This window comes from Danio aesculapii, chromosome 19 (genome assembly GCF_903798145.1).
Source record: "Danio aesculapii chromosome 19, fDanAes4.1, whole genome shotgun sequence".
Taxonomy (NCBI): domain Eukaryota; kingdom Metazoa; phylum Chordata; class Actinopteri; order Cypriniformes; family Danionidae; genus Danio; species Danio aesculapii.
In genome coordinates, this window is record NC_079453.1 from 26613362 (window position 1) to 26638927 (window position 25566).

The following is a 25566-nucleotide window of genomic DNA, read 5'->3' on the forward strand; positions in this document are numbered from 1 at the left end:
TTTATAGTTACAAAGTTAAATGCAAAGAAATATACAGTAATTTAATGCCCTGCTACATTTGCTATTAGCAAGTTCATATACACATAACCACAATTTGTTATATCATTACAAAGATAATCATATAAACACTATAAATAAGGAGGGCTTCTCTCCTCCTGAATCCCAGGTCTGAATGCAGACTCAGTGGATAGCAGTGCAGCAGGTCGCTTTACCTGTCTATTCCAACTAGGGCTGGGCGAGTAATCTAAAAGTAATCGAAATCGACATTCACAACCTATAATCAATCAAATTTTTCTAGGTCAATTTTTTCAATTACTTTCCCTACCGCATGTGGAGTCACATGACCCTGCTCTTAAGGCAGATTTTTACTTCTGTGTCGAATGCACACATGTATGGTCCGGCGCAGCCTCCACGTGGTCGCATACTCGCACACCTCTCAAAAAAATTTAACTACACATTGCACGTTTGCACTACATTGACAATGACTGGAAGCTGCGAGATGCCTCGAGATGGCATATTTTCTATTACAATAAAATTATTATTTACATTAAAATGTTTGTTTACAGAAGATTCAAGAAATGCACTGTTTATAATATTATTTACAGGATATACAAGAGTTGTTTTATTTAGAAGAGATACTGCTTATTTGTACTTTTAATATTAAAAAAACATAGAAAATAATTAATTTTGTTTCCAAAACTGAAAGTTATTTATTTTTACTTTTTTTATATAAGAAAAAAAGACTGTTGGTTTTAGGCAATGTGTGTTTTAATTTCAGTTGTTCAACATTGATGTTCAACAAATAATCACAGAAAGTAGATAGTGTGTGTTTCCTTCAATTATTTTAAAATTAATTAAAATTAAGTTTCTGACCCTTCATTCAGAAATCTCTCACTTCTAATATGTGAACATATTTGCTGTACAAAATTTGTCTGTGAAATATGAGGACAAGAAAAATAAAAAAATAAATAAAATAATTGTTTATTAATCGTAATAGAGTCAAAATGTTCAATTAATCAAGATTTTGATTTTAGGCCAAATTGCCCAGCCCTAATTCCTGCTGGTAATCTGGAGGATTTTAAACATACAGTAGGTATACACAGCAGCACGGATAGAGGCGATGTGTCTGAATGGTAACGAACTCAACTGATAAAACACAAAGTCTGCCATTCTCCAATTCTCATACAGCTCTCACGACAAAATGCTTGCTGAAAACCAACAGCTTTGCTGGGCCGGCCCTGACAGCATCGTGGGAAAACACATACAACAAACCCCGTGAATCATGGAAACAAACACATAACGTTATGACCCCTAATGAACAGCTAAATTCTACTGCTTGCCGTGCGCACACGTGGTCTCACCCAGTCACTGGGTCTCACAGCTTGGCAGGTCTGCTTTGCCTTCGTAAAGCACGTGCTCTCATGAATAATTAAGATAAGATCTCACAGGATAAGAAAACTCAGCTATGAATAATAATGAGAAACCGACGCGTAATCACTCCACTCATCACTCCAATCATTTTAATTACGTCCCAAATATTATTTTAAACCCGGAAGACGAAAGCCCTAAATTACCTAGTTTATCCCACAATTATAGCTGATAATATTGTCTTAAATGATGCTCAACACACACAAATCTGTTTAAAAAAGTACTCCAGGGTGTCTTGAACCTTTAAACGTCTGAAATAAGCTTTGTGGTTAACACAGACTTAATATATTTCCATGGAAGCTTCACAATGGTAAAGTATAAGTTGTACAATCATGTTGTAATTTGTTTATAGCCTATGTTTAGCTTTTACTTCTGCCAATTGTGTTTAATAATTGGGAAACAATGATTGCACCAGAGCTTATTTAGGTCAATAATAAAAAAACTTCAAAATGTGATGCAAACATTCCAGTTGTATTAGAAATGCGCACAAAATCCTAAAGCTTGAATAGGTTAGAGCTGAGTGTGTGTGTGGCCTACAGAATGAAATCATTAAACCAAATGTTTATTCTTATCCCATGCTGTAGTTTTGAGTCAATAACAGCTATGCTTATTTGCCTGTCAGGCCGGTATTGTTAAACACGAGGTGGCCGAGGTTGACTTGGCATGTGATTTGACTTGCCCAAATGTTGCTCAGTGAGTGTGGAAGGCATGTGCTCATGGAGGCCTGGCACTGGACTGCTTCCTCTCAGCCTGTTTTACAGTTTCCTGAGAGCAGATGGAAAGAGGCAGGGCAGGTTTATGCCAAGAAGCTCACCGACACCCCCACAGCAGGGCAGGGCTGACAGATTGAGAGATGAAAAGGGAAAAATCTTCTTGTCATCTCTCTTGTTAGCTGGACTAGAGCTGCATCTAACAACCACGTCATCTGTCGATAATTTCTTTGAGTCAATACAAATTTGTAAGGCATCCAAATAAGAAATGCGATCGATACGTTGTTAAAGGAACACTACTTTTTTTTGCACATAAGCTTGGTTTACAACTCCCCAGGATTCAAACAATTGAGTTTTACCATTTTTAAACCCATTTAGACGTTCTCTGAATCTAAGGGGCACCCTATTAGCTTAGCTTAGCATAGATCACTGAATTGGATTAGACCATTAGCATCTTGCTCAAAATTGGCCAAAGAGATAAAAATTATAAAAAAAATTATAATAAATTTCGTCTACTGCAATTACATAAGACATTTAAGACAGACAAAAAAAATTAAAGTTACAATTTTCTCAGCCAATATGTCTATATACTCTCATTCTGGTGTAATAATTATGGAACTTTGCTGCAGTACCAAGTTTTGAAATGTTTCGAAACCCATCTCTAGAGTGATGCTTAAAGGTCAAATTTAAGTATTGCTCTGAAAACAACTTCAACAAAGAAATAGTTACTCGCACTGACACGTTGTATGGTCGAGATATCAAGTGATTTAATGGAGCGGTTAGTGTTCCTGACTAGCAAGCAAGAAATTGTCCCTTAAATCACTTGAAGTCCTTGTTGAAGTCAATACATTCATTGACGAGCACATGCAAACAATTCATGTTTGCCGATCGCTTGCTAACAGGAAGTGATAACCTCATGAGCAGTCAGCCATTTTATACAACCTCAGAGATTTCAAATTAAAAGTCCCAAACAAAATAAATTCACAAATAATACATGTAACTTATTTTCTCAATAACAAGAAATTATCTTAGAAAACAAACAACTTATATACATAATTTACAAAGTAACAGCAAACAGTTACAGACATATTGGCTTTAAATCCAGGATGAAGCAACTACAGTAATTAAATATTTTTTTTATTGCTCTCGTCTTGTAATGTGTTTAGTTTTAACATTGGTCTGACATGCGAATGAACTTTTTGTGAATAAATATGTGATGTTTTGGTCATAAAAAATTAACATTAATAAAAGACATTAAGTCACAACTTCTTTACAAGCTGGGATTCAAAACCAAGACACCCACAGCGCAATTGGATTATGCCCATGCACCATCCACTAGGCTACGTGCAATAGTAGTTTAGTTTCCAACCTTGTCAATAAAACACTGATTCACCAGATCTCATAATCCTTGTGAAATGACTGATTATTTGCTCTTGTGACTTGGGTGTTTCCAAATTCTTCAGAGCAGTGTTTCGGATTGATCTGTGGTTCGGTATCCTGACACTGTGACACTGACACTAACAAAATGTCAGTTTCATGTCAGCTATGCCTACATTTAATTGAATTTGCACTGTCCAACAATAGTTTTTAGCTTCTATACTCCCAAAATAATTCCAGAATGATGGCATTTCAGAATACCCAGTTACTGAACTGAATCAACGGTTAGTTTAGTTGTTCACCCATGCTTTTTTGTTGGTTTTTTCGTGTGCTCAACCTGTGGTCTGTGTGAGTGCTAATGCCCCGGTAAAGAGAGAGAGACACTATACTGTCAGTGGGCGCAGATGTTAAACCGAGGTCCAGACTCTCTGTGGTCATTAAAAAAATCCCTTGGCACTTCACGTAAAGAGCAGGGGTGTAACCCCAGTGTCCTGGCCAAATCTCTTCCATCGGCCCTTACCCATCATGGCCTCCCAATCATCCCCATTTACTGAATTGGCTCTATCACTATCTCTCCACTCTTAAAAAAATCTTAGAATTGAAATATATAAAAATATTAAATATAATTTAAAATTATATGGATGTTGTTCAAATTCTATAGATTTTTTTCATGCATAAAAGTTTGAGAACCACTGTAAAATTACTTTTTTCCTTCTTGAATTTGAGCTTTAAATTCTTGCACTATATCTGCATATATTATTTTTTCAAATAAAATGTTCATTTAAAAACATTTTTTGACTATTATTTCACATGTTAGGCTTTATAGATTTAAAGTCATGTCACTGCAGAATGACTTGACTAATTCAGAATAACATTTGTTGTTTATTATAATGAATTATTATCACTTTATCAATTATGTGTGCTTTATTTGAAAGCCTAGAGCAGAATGTCATAGTGAGCGGCGTCGGTAAATGTGTGAGAGGTGACATTCAGTAAAACACAGCGCTTGCAAACAGAGAGATACAGTGTGCGTGGGTGGACGAAACACAGAAAGACCTTCTGTTGTTATTCACACAATCACATTTTCACAAACATCATCCCAACACCGCCAGTTTGTCTGAGAGTGTGAATTGGACCATATTAGACGAGGGACAGGTGCTTTTGCTTGCCGTACGGTGGGGAAATAAAACAGAGTAATTGTGTTTCGGCACAACTGCAGCCTGCGGGTTATGATGTCTTCACATGTTTGGAATTCTTTTATGACATTAATATGATTTAATGGGAATCGACGATTACTGCTCCTGGCTTTTACTCTTGATTCGGTTACTGTGGGTGAAGGAGGGTGAGCAAACTGGGATATAACGCATTAGTGCTACAGCCAAGGTAAAGGAAGTACGGGCCAATAACATCACGAACAGTGAATATGTGGAAGTTTAAGGCTTTCAGAAGTAAATACAGTCTCTGTTGGGAGTCGATTTGCATTGCAGAAAACACAGGCGCTATTGTACAACATCCATCAACACAGTCGGAGTGCTGTAGGACCGAGTGAAGCGTTTCACGCAAGGAAACAAAACCTAACAGCGAGGCAGGGGGACATGCAAATGTGAACTTTTCCCCTTCGAATGCATCAGTGTTTGCCGCTCTCCAACGGACTCAGCTGTGTGCGTCACATTCTGAATCCCAACAGCATCGCCACAGTATTCAGACAATCCTCTTGAAGACCAAAGATCACATTTAAAAGCTAGGGTTCATACTGTTGATGAGAGTAAGAACAAAAATGCATTCTGCACCATTTTACAGTAGGTCACTAATTTAATAAGTCCATCCGTGGCCTTTGCCAACCCAATTTTGTACAGCCAGACAGATGTTAATCTACAGTTTAAAGCTCAATGATTTTTATTGGATCATCTCCTCATTATGGGAATCAATAATCATTAGGTTTTTGTGTGACCAAAATCCATTCATGTATAGAATTTGAGACTATGAGCCTAAAATCATCGACTAAACAAGTTCATATGATCTCGTTTTCAGTTACATCGAGACCCTTCCCTTTTACTTCATGCTTAACATCACTTTCGCTGCTATGCTAAATACAACGCAAGAATGAGTACTACTGAATTAAAGAACAGACCCATTATATATTTCTTAATTGTGAAGGAAAGCATGAGGATGGTAACTACAATTTTGATCACAATATCTGTTATGAATACGCAGCAAAATATGAACCTCTTGTTTTGTTGCTGTTTCTTATAACGAGGCCCACATGGAATCCGCGCATGCAAAAATACGCAGATTTCCGCAGATTTTTAGCCAATCATTAAGTCTATGTATTTACTTGTGTAAATTTACTCAGGTTTTAATTTAATTCACTAATATTATAGTGATAAAATAATAGTGATATTTAAAATGTCCATAAGATTTGTTTACAATGCAGTTTGTAAAGTAATATTTTCTGTCTTTTAGTAGATATCATACGAGACTTGCTTTGCTTAACAAATAGGTGGATCTAACTGGATTTGCATTGTAAACATTAAATACAAGTTAAAAATGTATAATTTCTTATTTCACATGTTAAGTTTTTAGTTATGGTACTGCTAAAATCATTCCACATAAATCCGGAGATTTTTTTACAAAATTCTCAGCAGAAATAGCAAAAAATGTCCGCAGATTCTGTCTGTCCCCTTATAACACATGATAATTGTATGTTAGGTTAGTAGACAGTGAGCAAGAGTATTAACATTAAGAAAGCAATCAGACCAAATGCATTGTCAATAATAAGCTATAAATTTTTTTGACTTTTTGTGTGTGTTCCACTTATAATTGGATTAACTAAACGCTTCTTGAGAATCAGGTGTAAATAGAGCCTAAAGGGATTTGGGAACAGACCAAAACTCATTACATTATTCCGACATTCTATTATTCCAATATTGTAATAATATAAACTCTACATTTTACAAGCTCACTTTTATGACATGACGCGTTATCCTGCTGGAAGTAGCCATCAGTAGATGGGTACACTCACTGTGGTCATCAAGTTATGGACATGGTCAGCATCAATACTCAGGCAGGCTGTGGTATTGACACAATGCTCAATTGGTACTAATGGGCCCAAAGTTAGCCCAAAAAAAATCCCCAACACCATTGATACAAGGCAGGATGGATCCATGCTTTCATGTTGTTGATGCCAAATTCTGACCCTACCATCTGAATGCCGCAGCAGAAATCGAGACTCCTCAGACCGGGAAATGTTTTTCCAATCTTCTATTGTCCAAATTTGGTGAGCCTGTGAGAATTGCAGCCTCAGTTTCCTGTTCTTAGCTGACAGGAGTGGCAACCGGTGTGGTCTTCTGCTGCTGTAGCCTATCGGCCCTCTGACCTCTGGCATCAACAAGGCATTGGTGCCCACAGAACTTCTATGCACTCACTGGATAATTTCTCTTTTTCTGATCATTCTCTGTAAACCCTAGAGATGGTTGTGCATGGAAATCCCAGTAGATCAGCAATTTCTGAAATACTCAGAGCAGCCCGTATGGCACCAACAACCATGCCACGTTCAAAGTAACTTAAATCCCCTTTCCTGCCCATTCTAATGCTCAGTTTGAACTGCAGCAGATCGTCTTGACCATGTCTACATGCCGAAATGCATTGAGTTGCTGCCATGTGATTGGCTGATTAGAAATTTGCATTAACAAGCAGTTGGACAGGTGTACCTAATATAGTGGCAGATGAGTATAAATTCAAAATTATTACAAGCTACATTTGCACAGATGCTAAATAGAAGGACTGCTTTTCAATTATTCCAATATAATTTCTAAAGATTAGTTTTTTTTAATTTATATTGAGCTTTATGTCAGTCATAGATATAGTGGGTAATCAGTACCCACTGATTTTTGTTCTTACAAACTGGGCTTTTAATTTGCAGTGTGTTTGTTAGTTTGGATGGCAATTAAAACTCTGGAGCAAATGATGTGTGGTAGTGCATAAGTGAAAAAAAAAACAACAAGATTATAGTCATTAGCAAAAATTGAGTCAGAGTTTACAGCTGCAAGGTCTATTAATAAAAAGCAAGGATCCAAGTCATTTAAGAAAAAGACAGATTTTTGCATGAACAAGACTGAAACAAGAATATCTAAGAATGCATAACAGTCTAAAAAAGTAATTGAATTAAAACACTTACGTCGCAGTTAATGTCATGTCAATTAATCACACATGCAAACATGCACACATTCAATATATTTGCAGACTTAATTTTGAACTAAGCAATATTTAAAACCGCCTTTGACAATACTGTCAGAGTCCCAAAACACACTTGCAGCCAATGAGCAGTAAAAAAAATATCAAAATGATAGCAGACATGAAAAAGTTAACATTTAGAGTACATTACATTCTTCATGCTATTATTTGATGTTTCCATTGATGCTGTCATATTCATTTCTAGTGCTTTTAGATTAAATTTGTAGAATTTGAATATCTGCTGTGATATGGCTGTGAGCTTCGTGTTTTCAATATTGTTTTCTGTAATATGGCTGTTTCAAAATTTACTTGATTTTGAATAAATGCTATACAATTGTAGGGTGCGATTCATTTTTGATTCAGTTTTATTAATAGTCAATATATTGCACTTTAAACAGAATTTGTTGAGGTTCTTGTTGATGGTAACTAACGGAAAATATGTTTTTCTTTGTACAGTGGGGAAAATAAGTACTGAATACATCATGTTTTTTTTGCTGGGAATAATATTTCTAAAGGAGCTGTTGACATGGAATCGAACCAGATTTCGGTAAAAACCCAAACAATAAAAAAATAGAACAAAACAAAACAAAAAAAATCTGAAAAATTAGTTGTGTAATAACAATGAAATGACACAAGGAGAAAGTACTGAACTACAGAAATGTATTTTGGTGGTGGCAGCTTAAAGACACCTTTCATATGAAGAATGAAGTTGCATGAATTGTTCAGGGGTGAGTTTTTCCACAGACTTCAACAGGGTGAACAAATCTGGATGGTTCTGTGGGTCTCGCCTATTAATCTGAACTTTATTTTGTATTGGATTCAAGTCAGGTGATTGGCTGGGCCATTCTACAGCTTTGTTTTTCTTTTTCTAAAAACATTTGAGAATTTTCTTGGCTGTGATTTGGATCATTGCACTGCTGAACAATAGGTGTTCAATACTTATTTTCCCTGCTGTATATGTCAAAATAAATATATGAAGTTCAAATAGGCTTTAGCACCAAAGTAATCTAAATGTAATCCAAAAGTAGTCAGATTACATTATCACAAATGTGCAATCTAAATTTATCAGCCCAGCTCTGTGTATATACATTACGGTCTTCAAGCATAAAACAGATTCATTTTGAAATACAGCCATTATGGGTTGCAGTGCCTTCAAAATATAAAATCCCAAAATACAATAAAAAATATAGAGTTTATAATTTAGATATGCGAGAGAGTTTGTTTAAGTTTATATCTGTACAATACGATGCCAATGGGAAAAGATGCCATCCACAGTGCTAAAAGTAAATGTGCTAAAAGTAGGAAACACATTATTTCTGATGACACTGCAAAATGCTTTATGGTGCAAAAACCCACATAATCCAGAAATAGCTCTTATTTAATAATTAATGCAAATAAGAGCTAAAGTCAGGACAAGAAGCAAGACAGTCTCCATTTTAATGTTGAAACACCCAAAGTTGGGGATATTTTCACACTGAACTACATATGACTACTGAAAAATTAAAAACGCTGAATTGAATAAACTAAATTGGCCATAGTGTATGTGTGTAAATGAGTGTGTATGGATGTCTCCCAGTGATGGGTGGCAGCTGGAAGGGCATCCAATGTGTAAAACATATGCTGGATAAGTTGGCAGTTCATTCTGCAGTGGCAACCCCTGATGAATAAAGGGACTAAGCCGAAGGAATAAAAATTATATAGAAGAGATGAAAATTAATAATTTTTTAACTTTTGATGTATTTCCTTAGTGTTTGCAAGATGGTAAGCCTTTCTTAAGTCTCTGAATCCCTCCAACGACAGTTTGTCCAGATGAGGATCAAATGAATGATCCTTTTAGCCAAAGCAAGAGAAGTTAGTTGTGAGTTGCATCTTTACAAATGTCACTACCTCATTCATGTCTCTCAAAAAAGCTGGTCGTCCACTAAATACAAATGCACAAGATGATAATGTGGAGAATCTCAATGGGCTTTCATTCAAAACTGCAGCTGGGATTGAGCTTTAGTTTAGTACTGAAGAGGGAAAAGATTTTGCATACAATGTCTTAATGTTTAAGAAAATTTGGACTGAAAGCTTTGCAATGATCAAACCTTCCATCAGGAAAACAACCAAAAAGCTTGAGAAGCATGTTGTGTGGACAGAAAACTGATCCGAAATTTTGATCTAACTGAAGTTGACTTAAACTCACCGAACAGTGAGTATTGTATTATATGTCACACATGACATAGTCTTCAGAAATGTTAGTTTACTGGGGACAAGGTTTCAATTCATTTATAAATCACACACAAACACAGTGTGAGCAGGCATGCTGGTTTCCTGGTACTGAAAAAGAACCTGTATGTTTTGTGTACATTCACGTCTTGTATCAATAGCTGTTATGAGAGAGAGAGAGAGAGAGAGAGAGAGAGAGAGAGAGAGAGAGAGAGAGAGAGAGAGAGAGAGAGAGAGAGAGAGAGAGAGAGAGAGAGAGAGAGAGAGAGAGAGAGAGAGAGAGAGAGAGAGAGAGAGAGAGAGAGAGAGAGAGAGAGACTCAGAAAGCAAAGAATAAAAGTTTTTCTATGTCAATGTTTTTGGCGTGGAATTCCATGTAATTGCTTTTTAAATCAAATTTTAAACACAACAATCACTTGTGATGAGTGTTTTTGGACATACGATTTTCTGAACATCAGAATTTGCACCATTTACTGTACACCCACCCTGTATAAATGTACAGGGTAGAGTGAAAGCAAAAGTATATCATAGCTCCATTTGCAACTTGCAGTTCCTTCTTTGCATTTAACGGACAATAAGCCAGCAATTTCTATGAAGGAAAAAGGAGCAAAAACAAGCAAATCTGAAAACGCTTGGAGCTGAAACATGCTTGCAATGCTTGAAGCTGAAAATATTGAAATAATGAAATGGCCAGTCCAGAGTCCTGAACTAAACCTTAATCAAAATATCTGGGAAACAAGTTATGTCTAAAAGGAATGTCTGGAAAAGATGGCAAGAAAAGTAGATCAAGATCACAGCAAAGACTAGCAATGTCCTGTGGCCACAGATGTACTGAAGTCATTTAAAGCAAGGGCCTGTATACTTTCTGCTTATTTTTGACTGTTGTGACCTTCAGAAATTTAGTTGCAATTTTTGTTCACTCACTGCTGTTTTCTACAAAATAATAGATTTGTGCTACTCCTCTACTAGCGTGGTATAACTAATATGATATTTATAACTAAATCTTCCAATTTTGAACTACAAAGATTACATTATTTCTGAAAAAAATTAAGTGGTCATAAATTTGGATCTCATTGTATTTAATTCTTTATGCTATGCACTGTAATCTAGTTCTAGCAGTCGAGTATATACTGTAGAAGAAAAGAGCGAGCAAGTGTGTGTTTTGTGATTAGTGTTATGTCATAATGCTGCTCTCAGCTCTGGGGTGGGTGTGTGTTTGTGTGTGTATGTGTGTGTGTGTGATAGCAGGCCTGAGTCAGAACGCTGATACCTGTCACTGCACTTACATGCTCTCATATATGAGCACAAAGCCACAACTAAAACCATTGCCGTCTTAGTGAACAAAAAAAAAAGTACAAAAGAATAGCACATATTGCTCGACACACAATCCGTGAAACAAAAAGTGCTTAAGACGATACTGAACTATATGAGCACTTGTTTGAATGATAAATTACACTTCTAAAATATATCTGCTCATTTCACAAATGGTAAAATGTTCCTAAATTATTTAATGATTTCTGTAATTACAAAAAACTACCAAAAGCCAATTTCTGTCAGGTGGTAGACAGCAATATTTCATTTAAACTATTTCAACTAAACTGAACTTGATGTATACTGATGCAGTTCTAATGACCCAATATCAGGGATGGTTCACTTTTTGCGCTAGATTTTCTGATAATTCATGAGGTGTGTTTGAAGCTTTTAGGGAAATCAACTTTCAGTGAATTGCACTGCTGTTGATGGAAAACAAACAAAAAAAGAGAGTCAACAAATGAATTAAGTAGGATGTGTATGGAAGTGCTTGTACAACTTGGATTTTTAAACATACAGCCTTAACAAACTTTTATATACAAATTGATGCAAAGTCATGGTATTATGCAATATTCCACAATACATACAGGTGATGGAGAATGAAACTGAAACGCCTGGTTTTAGACCACAATAATTCATTAGTATGATGTAAGGCCTCCTTTTGCAGCCAGTACAACATCAATTCATCTTGGGAATGACAGATACCAGATTGGCAGATACAATTTTGAGCCATTCTTCATGCAGAACAGAGGCCCGGTCACTATGTGATGCTGGTGAAGGAAACTGGCTCACTCCTCTGAAACATCCCAAAGTTGCTCAATAATATTAGGATCTGGTGACTGTCCAGGCCATGAGATATGTTCAACTTCACTTTCATGTTCATCAAAGCACTCTGTCACCATTTTTGCTGTGTGTATTGTGCATTATCTACAGTATATCACTATTCTGATACATGGCACCACCCTTAGGATACCATGTCTGAATCTTTGGGTGCACATTAGGGTTGGGCGATGTTGACCAATTTGGCATTGTACGATGTCTAATGTGAAACATCGCGATGGACAATGGCATCGTCGTCAAAGGCAGGCGGTGGTTGCTGTCAAATATCAATTAATTCATAACGAATGAATTATTTGTAGCCTACCGTTTTCACTGCCTGTCCCACATGGTCTTTGCTTTACCCATAACCAAACCATAAATAAATAAGGTTACACACAAATCACCACCTGCCAATCACTTTTTTCCACGGGACTCCTGCATGAATAGGCACAATGACCTGTGTCGTTATAATGGCTTTTTCTCACGGCTGGTGGAGGAGACGAGAGTTCGTTTAGAGTTCACTGCAATTTGTATTGTGATTGATGATAACTTCCTTATTTTATTATTATTATTATTATTATTATTATTATTATTATTATTATTATTATTATTATTATTATTATGAGGAAATAATCACAAGTAAAGATGCTAGGGCTCGACCGTTTCGGTTGCATATGCGCCCGAAATTTTATCTATGTGACCTAAACATATATTTGGAAGCATTTGAGCGAGTGCATAAATTGTTGCGGATTTAGGAGACATTTCTGCAGAATGTGCACCTAAAAACGCCAAATGCAGCGTTCAGGAACAGATTAAAACAGTTGTTATGTGAACTTGCTGAAGCAAAAAAAGCCAGCAATGCTTGCCCCGCCTGTGTGCTCTTCTTATTGGCCCACTGCTCTAGAACTGAACGCAGATGGATTAGGTAATATCAGCTGCAAATTACTCAGTCAGTGCCTCCTGCCTTCAGATGACAGGAGCTACAACCGTGAAAACGTAAAGCGCTGAAGATGAGAGAATGAAAATAACAGACAGATTTTGTTTTAGAAACCACCTAAAGTTACTAATAATGGCGCATCTTGTTAGTGATCATGTGCTGAATGCTAATCCACTATTTACACTTTCCAAGAGTGGATAAAAGACTTCCATTGGCTTCACGTCCGCTATGAAATTGGTAACAGTGTTTGCCACTGAATCTACACATTTTAAGTGCGAGAGGTACTGTATAATCCTTCATTTAATCCTCATGATGCTATCAGCCATGCAAGCGGCAGCTTTATGTTAAATTTAACACACCTCATGAAAAGACCATTATTGCTTTTAAGATGACATGCAAATAATAAGTTATACATCAATATAAATGTGGGGCGGGGCGATGGATCGTGATGCCCGCTCAGCATAGTGAAGTTTATCGCCATCGGCGATGGACGATGGCATTGTCTATCGGCTCAACCCCAGTGCGCATTGTCCAAAAGAAGATCAGTAGTCCTTGGTTGCGACGAACCTGTCTAGCACAAGTATTGGCCCTAGGGAATACAATGATATCGCAGCCCAAATCATCATTGATCCACCCCCATGCTTCACTCTGTGCATGTAACAGTCTGAGTGGTATGTTCTTTGGGGCTTCTCCACACCGTAACTCTCCTCGGCATGGGAAAGATAGTGAAGGTGGACTCATCAGAGAACAATCCATGTTTCACATTATCCACAGCCCAAGACTTTTTCTGCTGGCACTAAGGATGTGACGAGATCTTGGGCTACAAGATCTTGCGAGACTAAATTGCGGCGAGATTTGTCAAGGTGAAAAGTTGTCTCGTGAGTTGTGATGCTATGATGGAGTGTGAGGGTGAGTTTAGCACTGAATATTGGAGGCAGGATTGGATTTGAACTGCAAATCAAGTGCTTTGCACACAGCTGGCAACCCGGCACTCATTTGCTTGGGGGGGGGGTGTCACGTAACCGCTTTTTTCAAGCTTCAAAAGTTGCTGCGTTCAAAAGCAAAGGCTGCTACAACAAATTAACCATGCGATGGAAAAGCACTTTAGACATGCTTAAAGTCATAATCGTTATAAACAGAAATCGAATTGACACAAGAAAATCTTTTGCATTATTTAAGTGCAGAACAGAGATGAAAACTCCATATTCAAAAGCCACATTTTACAACAAAATAAGCCATACACACGGCTGTTTGACACTATTCTCAGCACCTACCATGTCAGTAAAGCACCACAGACACACACATCTCCTCCGAGTGCGTGCACACAGTGAAATCCTGGAGACACACACACCTATCATCATCATCATTTATGCCATCCGGAAAAAAACTGAAGTTTTCTTTTCATTCAGCGTGCGGTATCAAAATCCATTAAAACAGCTCTCTCCTATGAGTCCATACTCACATCCAGTAGCTCAGAGTTTATCCAAACAAGTAGAGTTTATAGCAAAATATTTTGTCCTTTATAGCATAATTCATTCAAATTGAATTTAAGAGTTCACACTTAGATAATGCTTGACTATTTTAGCAGGTTTGGCATGCTGTCCCGGGAGAGAACCCTGAGCTCGGAGATAGATGAGCCCAAGGCTCCCGCCTGGTCAATAAGCATTAGGAGGGATACGAGATCAGGTAGTTCTCGATAACTTCCCAAGAATAGACCGCTAATTTTACGTAGTAGGTGCTTGTGACTTTAACTTTTGTTGCATGTTCTTTGTGTGGGAGGAAACCGGAGTACCCGGGGAAAACCCATGCGAGCACAGGGAGAACATGCAAACTCTGCACAGAGAGTGTCGATTTGCTCAATTAGCATTTGAACCAACAACCTCCTTGCTGTTGGGCAACAGTGCTAGCCACTGAGCCACAAGTGCATCCAGAAGGGATGGATGGGGGTTTTTCCAAAACGAAGATGAGGAATGAAGTTTAGGCTGGATATTTATATTAAATTAGGAATGATCCGATTGGCTAGGTAGTGATTAGTGATAGGGATCAGCTGTAGTCAATCCTATCATGTGCTCCTCTCGAAATTAGTTATTGAGGACTAAAAAAAACAATAGTATAAAAATCTTGTCTCGTCTAGTCTCGTGAACTCAATCTCGTGTCTCGTCTCATACCTAGCTGGCACCTTTGAAACCGTTGGGCATTGGCACGAGTGACAACTCCTGATGAGCAGTTTTTCTGAAAACAGGACAGTTGAGCTGCACATTTTATTCTGCAATGAGTTGGGCAGCTGTAGTTTTATGTTTTAGGCTACAATCCGGGTTAGCACCCAGACATTTCAGACAGCTACTTCTTGCATCCACAGTTACTCCGATTGGATGTAGTTCGTCCTTCTTGGTGGTATGCTGACATTAGCCTGGACAACGTGGCTCTTGATTCATCACAAAAACTTTCTGTCTTGGTCACAGATGCGCCAGCGAGACACACACCAACAATTTGACCTCTTTTAAACTCTGATATGTCATGCATAATGTTGTGTGCATAGCAATGTTTAAGCAAACTGTACTAATACTTAGCTAGTTAAACCTTACCACTTTGCTCATACTGGTGGAATGTACAATCAATGAAGATTGGCCAGGCTGGTTAAATTTAGCCATGAAACCTCCAACACTAAATTGGGCAGTTTCAGTTTCATTGTCCAACCCCTGTAGCACTCATACAATAATAATATCTATTATTCATTTGGTCATTACTTACATTCCTATCGATGAGATGCACTTTCAGTTTCTGTGTATAAGGTGCTCTTCCCACATGATAAATAAAATAAGTTGGAAATTACTAATTTACCTGTATCAAACATGACATACATATGCTCATGTCAACAACTACACACCTAAAGTCTGACACAAGATTAATATAGTATATATAAAAAGAGAAAATTGCCAACATTCCATATATAAACTTTGGCCCCAGAAAGCATTTGCAGAAAAATGTGTGTGAATTAAACATCAATTGAACATCTCTTCGTTTGGTTGCAACACATTTTGAAGCCGCTGTATTAGTGAGAAAAGAACATAATATATTGTTTTAAGAAGTAGTGCACTAGTAATTATGTCAAAAGGGCCTTAATATGAACATGATAATGAAGTGCTGGGAATGAATGAACAGATTCCTACACGTTAACCTCATTCATTCATCGTAAATATACAGGCAACACTAAAAGTGGCCAAAAGAAATCTCTTTGGTCGTTTAATTTGCACCATTTAGGTTTCTTAATAATGTGTTATGAAGCAGAACAGCAGGGTTGAGGTTGTGTGTTTGTGACGAGGCCCCCTGTGTGGCCTTCACACACGCATACACTCAACCTCCAATTACGCACGTAATTCTTTCCATCCCTGCCCGGTAAACAACCGCGAATTAGCTACAACCGTGAGAAACACACAAACGGAACTGGGGACAGTGGGATAACGCCAAAATGAGTAAGTTAGTTCTGCTTGTTTATGAAACTACGGAGCGCTAGCTTTAGCAGGAGCCGAACCAGCAGCGCGCGTTGTGTCTCAATACCTAGCGAGCTCGCTACATAAACGGCGTTTTCCAGCTGACAGGGGGTGTGTACGTAAGACGCGTTTATAAACATATGGAACGGAACCAAACGCTTCTGACGCGCGACGCAAAGACAAAAAACGACGCCTGTTTAGGCAGCTCACTAGGTTTTGAGACACAGCCATTAAGCACAAAACCATGGTTATAAGCATTTTGCATATGCGTTAACGCTTAAAACGCGTTTGGCTGCAATGAAGCACGAGTTAAAAATTAATAAATAGATCGAGCTAATCGGACCTAATGCAGTCTACATTCAATGAACAGACATCTAAAGCTGTCATATCCATGTCATGTATGTTTACATGCAATAACAAGATAATTAAATGAAGAATGGATGACGTTTTCATAAACAGCCCGTGATAAACACCCTGACCCAATTACTCGACTCTAGCAGAAGATGCCTAAATGAATGGCAGTAAATGAAGGATCTGGGCCTGTTGTTTACCTCTAAGGACAGGTGAATGAGGGCAGCGTTCGGGTGAGCTCCTGTGCTCCGGTGGAGAGCGCCTCTGCCGCGGGATCAGCCGTCCGTCCAGCGAGGCGCTTCCTGCCGGACTGGCGAGCGTCGGGCTGCCGGGAGTGGAGCTGTTGTGCTGGGCTGATGCTGTCGGTTCTGTGTTGCTTCCGACTGAGATGGATGAGGAGGAGGAGGGAGTGGAGAAGGACGCGGGAGGGCGGGTCGGGCTGTGCTGATTTCCACGCAGGAGCTGGTAGGGCACCGTGGCACGAATGGGCTGCAACCGGCTCGTGTTGCCGGTGGAGGATGAGGATGATGATGATGATGAGGATGATGCTGAGGAGGAGGAGGTGTTGACAGGGGACCCGTCATTGCTGCGCCTGACCCGAGCTGAGTGCACAGGTGATGCTGACATTACTCAACCTAGCTATGTGGTAGTTCTACAGTAAAATACGCAAATGAATTCCTTCCCAGGCATTCATTAACTAAATTTAAGTCATTAATTAAACTTCTTGAGATTAGTTACAAAGCCGACGTTTATTTTAATGTCGGTTGGTTCGCTGAATATGTAGCCTCCCTGAACGGAGTTGTGGTCCTTGATTGGTTGACGCTAAATGTCTTTAAATGTATCAGGAGTACATCCGAGTCTGGAAATAAAAAAATAAAAGTTTGGAAAGAAATGTTAACCCGACTGTCGTGTGTCTCAGCACCCCTCTTTTGCCTTGTGTGACTCCAAATGACAGGCACTCCGGCGGCACAGTCACTGAGGCGTGTGGGCGGGAGTGTCCGGCGCTCTCATGGCTTCTGAATGGTGCATTACGTGGTCGAACTAAAATGTGATTGGCTGCAGGAAAATGATAGGTCTAGAGAGAGCCAATGGATTCATTGTGGTTGAGAACGTGTTTGTTATTGGTTTAGAAAGATTGTAAACTGACAGACTAATCTGAGCGTGCACGCTTCAGTACTAGATAACACAGATGGTCACTGCGTAACGGACTTAACTGTAAGTACATGAGAAGACGTACTCCAGAGACTGGGCTAGTCGACACAAGTGTTGTATCTGAAATTATGTTTTGAGGTAAAATGTGCACTTACAGAAACGTGTTTCTCTAGCAGTGGTTTTATTTGTTGGTTTCACTTTCAACCACCTAGAATTTCTTCCCTCTCTGCTGTTGGAATAATAAGTGAGCACTAGAAAACCACACTAGCATACATGTTGAAGGTAGTGTTCTGCAGTGGTGAAAAGAGAAATAATTCCCAATTTCTAGTGGGCCTAATTAGTATAAAAATTAAATATGAATTGGATGTATTTTTTTGTATAGTGAAATGCAACAATTTTGGGTATTAAAGGGATAGTTCACACTAAAATGAAAAATCTGCCATTTACTCACCCTTAGACCTGTCACGATATCTATTTTTGTTGTACGATATATTGCACCAAAATGTATTGCGATAAATTGTATTATTGTCATTTTAAGACCATTTAATGCCACTCATTATATAATGCCAGAATGACAATATAATTGTCAAAATTAATAAGAACACATCATATTTTATTCTCATAAAGATTATATTTAATTATAGTCATTTTAACAATTTAATAATTAGGCATTGGAATCACAATGTGAAAGCGCATATATCCTAAATAAATAATAAATGTAAACAAAAAAGTGCAAGGTAAAAAGTAACAGATGCTGCGATATCTGCTAGTAGATCTATTTTCAGATGTCAGACACCCACATGAAAGTATACTACATTAATTTATAGTAAATTGGCACCTCCAGTAGAGATAAGGATGTTGCGCAATTAGATAAATATCGATAAAATTCATCGCATCGAGGTTGCAGAAAAAAACGGGAGCGCTAGCATTTACACCGAGGGAATGACATCCGATGCAGTACAGAGTTTGTTGTTGTATTAGAGATAAGTTATATTGATTACATATTATATATATTATTTACATAATGCTTTCAGCATATTATAACAGCTTAGCTTGTCACCCAGTGATAAGCACAGTTATTCAGCAAAATTAACGTTAAAGTCAACGGCGTTTGTCTGACAGGTCCATTTTCGATAGCAAATGGATCTCATTGAAACTCCAAGTGTTTTTACAAGAGAGAAGATAAAGGCCTACAAGTCTTTGGATGCCTACAATTTTGATCTGTGTGGTCATGTGCAAGAAATAATGTTCCATGATTACCAGATTCAAAACTTTGTAGTGCTAAAAACCGAGGTTCTGCCTAGCCAAAGACAAGGAAAGAAGATGGAACTGTACAAGGGTTGTTTCTAAATCGGATATGGTTGCGGCCGGAAGTTAACGAGAATTATTTATATCATTTATTAAATTTCCCATTTATTGCATTTTATTAACGCCTACCCCCACTCCAAACCTGACCGTCACAGTAACATAAAAACTGTAGTTGTACCGAGTTTTATTTATGCTATCTATTAAATTACCCAATACATTTTATTTTTTAATGCCTACCCCTACCCCAATCCTAAACCCAACCGTCACAGTACTGTAAAAATATTAGTTATTGTTATACAGTGTAAAAAAAAAATGCTACAATAATTGATGTACATATCGCACTTCCGGCCCGCCGCATATCCGATCTACCCTGTACAAGGCCTGGGTAATCATCAACAAGCAAAACAACTGCATTCTGACAGCGAACTGCACCTGTATGGCAGGGTATGAGTATGTGAACTTAAATTTTTACATTTCATTCTAAGCATTCAGTGTCTGCAGTTCAATTAACCATTTTTAACTGTTTTTGCTGAAATCATACATTGCTGCATTCAAAAACGAGTAATGTGTAAGATTCAGCATAGCAGTGAACTTACCTGATATAAAATGAGAACTGCAGAGTCAAGCATTTTTAATTAGGACGTCACTCCATTCAGCTCTTCTGATGGCTGTTAGCCAAAGACGTCTGCGGTTGGCATTAAAAGCAGTGTGGTGTACGGTAAAATTTAAGTTTTCTATTTTTCTATTTTCGATTTTGGCATCCTACCGCACAACACCACGTTTGCTATTGCAACTGGTCTTTTTTTGCAACCAGTATGCACAGTTGAACCTGTGTGACACAGGTTGGTAATTCCCCTATTGCATCACCAAAAACAATTGAGGTCATGTCTATGTGTTGTGCTTTAAGTCGATATATTGATTATTGTGACAGGCCTAATGACCCTTTATTTGATTCAAAGCTTTATGAGTTTCTTTCTTTTGCTAAATAAAAAAGTAATATTTTTAAAATGGTGGAAACCTTTAATCTAACCATTGACTTGCATTGTATTGGTTTTCATAATATGGAAGCTTTTTTCAAAATCCAATGTCCATTTCAGTCCAAAGACGTGCGATATAGGGGAGAGCATGGCACAAAGTAGCACTTTTTGGTTGTGGCCAAATAACGAACAACATAATAGGGTTAGACAAACCATATTTGTTTACCAACAACACACAAGCCTCTCCTACAAATGAGCCCTGAAAGTATGATCGCCGGACCAATATGGTTTCTGTGCAGTATTGCCAAAAGTGCCAGGAGTAAAAATTTTACTATTTACCCCACCTGCGGGGCAAGTTGTAACAGACAGAGGGGTAGTTCACATAGTATATTTCTGGGGGGGGCACGATGGCACATTAGGTAGTGCTGTCGCCTCACAGCAAGAAGGTCACTGGTTCGAGCCACAGCTGGGTCAGTTGGCATTTCTGTATGGAGTTTGTATGCTCTCCCTGTTTTCAAGTGGGTTTCCTCCAAGTGCTCTGCTAAATTGTCCCTATGTATGTGTGTAAATGAGGGTGAATGGGTGTTTCTTATTGGATAAGTTGGTGGTTCATTCCGCTGTGGCGACCCCTGATTAATAAAGGGACGAAGCTGAAAAGAAAATGAATGAATGAATAGTATATTTCCTCAGTACTTAACTCAAATTTTTTATTCTATATAGCACAGCATGTTTATTTGTTTATCTATTGGATAAACACATTTGGATTTATTTGCATTATAGAATATATTTTATTTTTTCTATTAAAAACATTTATCATATAAAAGGTTTTCAACAGTAGTCAAAATTCAAAAATAATTGTGTTTGTTTAATTGGTGTCCAACAGTGTGTGGCTTATTTGTAACACCTTGTTACAACTAACCCACCTGTGTCGTTTTTTCTCAAAACTGGCTAGCAGTCACTGTGTTTTATTACATCTTTCAAAATAGTTGAATCTTTTAGCCTATAAGACGGTAATCACAACAATATAAGATTTTACTAATATACTTTTACAGATTTTTTGAAAATAAAAAAATATTGAGTATAATAAAAATTATTTATGCTGAAAAATAATGGTTTCTCCCGTGTTTCTCATCCAAATTTCGCCAATTTAAAAAAAAAATTGGCATGAAGATGTTTGCCAACACTGTGGTGAAAACCTCAGAAGCATGCCATAGTTAACCCTGAGCAAATACCTTAAAACTCTGTGTTACATTTTATCCCACATTACTTTGTGCCCTGCGCTCCTCTAGGCTGGATAAAATTGGCCATAGTAAGTGAATGAGAGATTGTATGGGTGTTGTGGCAATCATAATTGGTAGTTCATTCCACTGTGGCAACAACTGATGAACAGGGAATAAGAGAATGATAGTGAGTGACTGTTTAGAAAAAGAAAGAAAAAAATGTTTGAAACCACTTGAGGGTGAGTAAATTGTAATTTCGGGTTGAACTACCCTTTAATTTTAAATAGTAAGCTTTATAATAAATCTAATTTGATATAATTTATTCATAAAGGTTGGTGCAAGTTGTCAAAACAATATTAATTTAAATGTCAGCCAAAATAGTAACTAAATACTTTGGTTGACCCTTACTTTTTTGGATTTTTGTAAAAAAGTTAAACGTCTAAAAACAAAAAAAATTTATAATTCAGTGTTAAACCCTTAAATAACATAATAAATATACATAAAAAATAGCAAATAAAAACAGTAACAATGTAATCAAACAAGACTTTATTTAAATAACATCATATTACACTCTGCCCATGTTCAGAATTTACTGTATACATCATATCGGATCAGAATCAGTGAAAATTCTGTTCCAGATATGAATCAAACAGAAATCCATAAAGTCAGAGCATAATATTCACCTGAAGAAGTACAGACACTTCACTTTTAAAGGGCAAACACGGCACAACAAAACTGATAACTTCAGTACAGTGTTTTGAAAAGGATAGGACAGTAACTGCGATGAAGTAGAAGGAAGCTGGTGATACATATAAATAATAGTAAGATCTGATGTGATATCAGGTTCATAATCTAAAGTACAGAAAATGTCAAGAAAACACAGCTTAACTCCTGAGTGCAATGTGCAAATAGCAGCATGCATTATGATAAAACCCACAAACTAATTGAAAAGGAAAAGAAGGAACAAGTTCAATGACCACATGGTCTATTCAGACAGAATTGTAAATACTAAAACCTGTGTGCATGTTTTTGTAATCAAGCATTGTTCAGAATACGTCTCCCAAAATGGATGTTTAAAACTTCATGCATTACAGGATTAGTTAACTTAAAAACTAAAATGTTCCTGATAATTTTACTCATCCCCCTATTAACCAAGATTTTCTTCATCAGATGAAAATAAATCAAAGTTTTTAAAAACATTCTAGGATTTTTCTCCATTTAGTGATCTGGGGCCTCATATATCAACGCTGTGTATGCACAAAAACTTTGCGTACGCCAGATTTCACGCTCACGTTTGAATTTACTAATGATGAAATGAATGTGAGAATGTGCGTTGGTCCATGCCAACTTCATGTCTGGCGTACGTGCATTTCTTGTGCGTGTTTGTTTTATTTCCATTGGCGACTCCTAGAGCCAATTGGGTTAAATTGCACACTACAAAGTATCTTTGAGCCGTGCAATGACAGCTATATGGGACGGAATCATCCGCATGTCTAGCAGGTATAAGGTTTCCATACTATGCAGTTGACCAGCCAAACATTAAAGCGCACTTTGCAGCGATCGCCGGTTTTCCCAATGTAATCTTAGCAATCGGCTGCACGCACATTGCAAGGCGCCATTTGAAGATGAATTTTCATACGTGATTCGGAAACATTTCCATTGAATAAATGTGCAAATAATATGTGACGCTCAAATGTGCTTAACGTAATACACACACTTATTAATGATGCCTACTTGTCTTCCTCGTGATATAGAGTAGGCAAAATCTGATATGTAGTTGGTGAAAAAAGAAGAATAAGTTCATCAGACGCTGGATTCGAACCGGGTTCATGATCGATCGTGTCTAAAGATGTTGCCATGCGCTTTACGAGCTACGCCACTCACTGCTGTTTGTCTCTTTAGTTATGTTGTCTCAGTCAATCAAACAGTGATGGGTGGGAATCACTCAACTAGCTCATTCCAACGAGGTGTGCTATTTGCACTTAGCCTAAATAGACACTACAAAATTTACATCGGACCATTTCTTTTTTAATTCACTCACAGTGCGATGTTCAGACCCCACTGCATTAACCGCGTCAGCTAAACTCTCCCACTCTCCCACTTTTTTTCTTTTGTTATTATTCTAGAGGACGAAGTTGCAAATAGCACTGTTTTTCTCCGGTCTACCTCCGAAAGGAGCACCTCCAATTCACAATCTGTTCAAAGTTTCTCTTTTTGCTTGCTTTTGCTTTTTCATTTGGTTTTCCCAAAGTAGAGTCATTACCATATTTATTAGGGGGAGGAGGCAGGGAGGGGTTTCACACTCGTGCACCTGCGCTCAGTTGCACGTTAATTCGGATGTACAAAGAGAATATGCGTGGGATTCCGCGTACGCAGTGTTTCATACATCTGAATTTTTTACTGTGTACGCACATTTACAGCTTTGTGCATATGCAATGTTAGTATGAATTCAATGCAAGTTTTCGTACATGAGGCCCCTGAACTTTTTCTTCATAAACTGCAAACTGGGAGGTCAAACTATTGAGCACCACAGAAGTCTTGCTAGATGGAGAAACATCCTGGAATGTTACCACAAGGTTTACTGGGTCTAGCCAAAAGGCCACTGTGATTGCTATTTTAATATACTTTTATGATGTGTATGTTTAAAATATGATTTATATTGAAACACTTCAATTTATTTTAAATATGCCTGAAAATTACACAGTGACAGTTCACCATTAAATAGTTTTCCTATATATCATGACTGTTTTAAAGGTGTCATAGAATGCATTGAAACAATGTGTTTTACAATTGTTCTATGATATCTACATAGAAGGTATGTGGCGTAGAAAAGTGCACAAATTCTCCAGAACAGTCCATTAAGAACCCTAAGACTTGCCCCTAGAATGAAACGGTCTGTTTTGGAAGGGTCATGAATATTAGCAATAAGCTCTGCTCTAATTGTCTGTTTCACAGTAGCTCACTGTTTGAAACTAGTGGTATGTCATCACACCGTAAACCTTTAATAAGGTATTCAATAGCTACGTTTCCATCCACCTATTTTTATGTACTATTTGGAGATTCTGCATGTATTTTGAAAATGTGCATAAAAAACGTATGCGCATAACTGAGTAGGATGAACTTTTTATTCGATAAACGCCTTAACCATCTCAGTATTAGTGTTTTTATATTATTATTACCTCCAGAAGTGTCAAGAGCGTAGAAAAGTGCACAGATTCTCCAGAACAGTCCATTAAGAACCCTATGACTTGCCCCTAGAATGAAACTGTCTGTTTTGACCTCATTTGGAAGGGTCATAAATATTAGCAATAAGCTCTGCTCTAATTGTCTGTTTCACAGTAGCTCACTGTTTGAAACTAGTGGTATGTCATCACACCTTTAACCTTTAATAAGGTATTCTGTGTTTTGCGTCTAATGGCTTCAAATGCCACCATGCGTTCAATGCGTGTCGGCATACTGTTTTCTGGTGCGCAAGTCATTTATTAAATAAATAAAAGATTCACTCAGCTTCTCCTACTGCAGCAAATTCCATTTTACTGTTTATATTTGGCACAAGTTGATCAGGAAGTGATGACTGTTCTCTTTTACTCATTGAATCGAAACGTTGCTTTATTCGCACATCTTTTATGCGATATTCCTGTTTTGCGCATAAATTTCATTAGCATTTTTGGATGGAAACATAGCTATTAAAACACTCATCTAAAAAACCTTGGAGTGTTACCGAGGGTTATTACAAAACCTTTGAACTTTGATTACAATATATATATATATATATATATATATATATATATATATATATATATATATATATATATATTCAAATCATAAATGTAAACAAAGTTACCAAATACGGTTCCTCATCTGATAAAGGGTTAAGGCACTGTTTACACCTGACAATAAGATGTGTTTTCATCAAACAGATCATAAGAAGGCAATGCTAAAACGGGTGTAATTGGTGTCTGAAAAACTAGTGCAATTTTGGCCACTTCCAAAGGTAGATGGAAAGCATATGTGGTTGAATGCATTTGGAAAACAAAAAAACAA

At 37.5% G+C, this 25566-nt stretch overlaps 1 protein-coding gene across 1 annotated transcript in view; it reads right to left on the reverse strand.

Annotated features, from left to right (window-relative positions):
• The window catches only part of glcci1a (glucocorticoid induced 1a), a 61772-nt gene extending 43974 nt beyond the window's left edge, over positions 1 to 17798 (reverse strand). The window contains 1 exon segment of the mRNA XM_056480083.1: positions 17066 to 17798. Coding sequence (XP_056336058.1) covers positions 17066 to 17492 — 427 coding nt within the window. The 5' untranslated portion in view covers positions 17493 to 17798.
• Positions 17799 to 25566: the final 7768 nt, after the last annotated feature.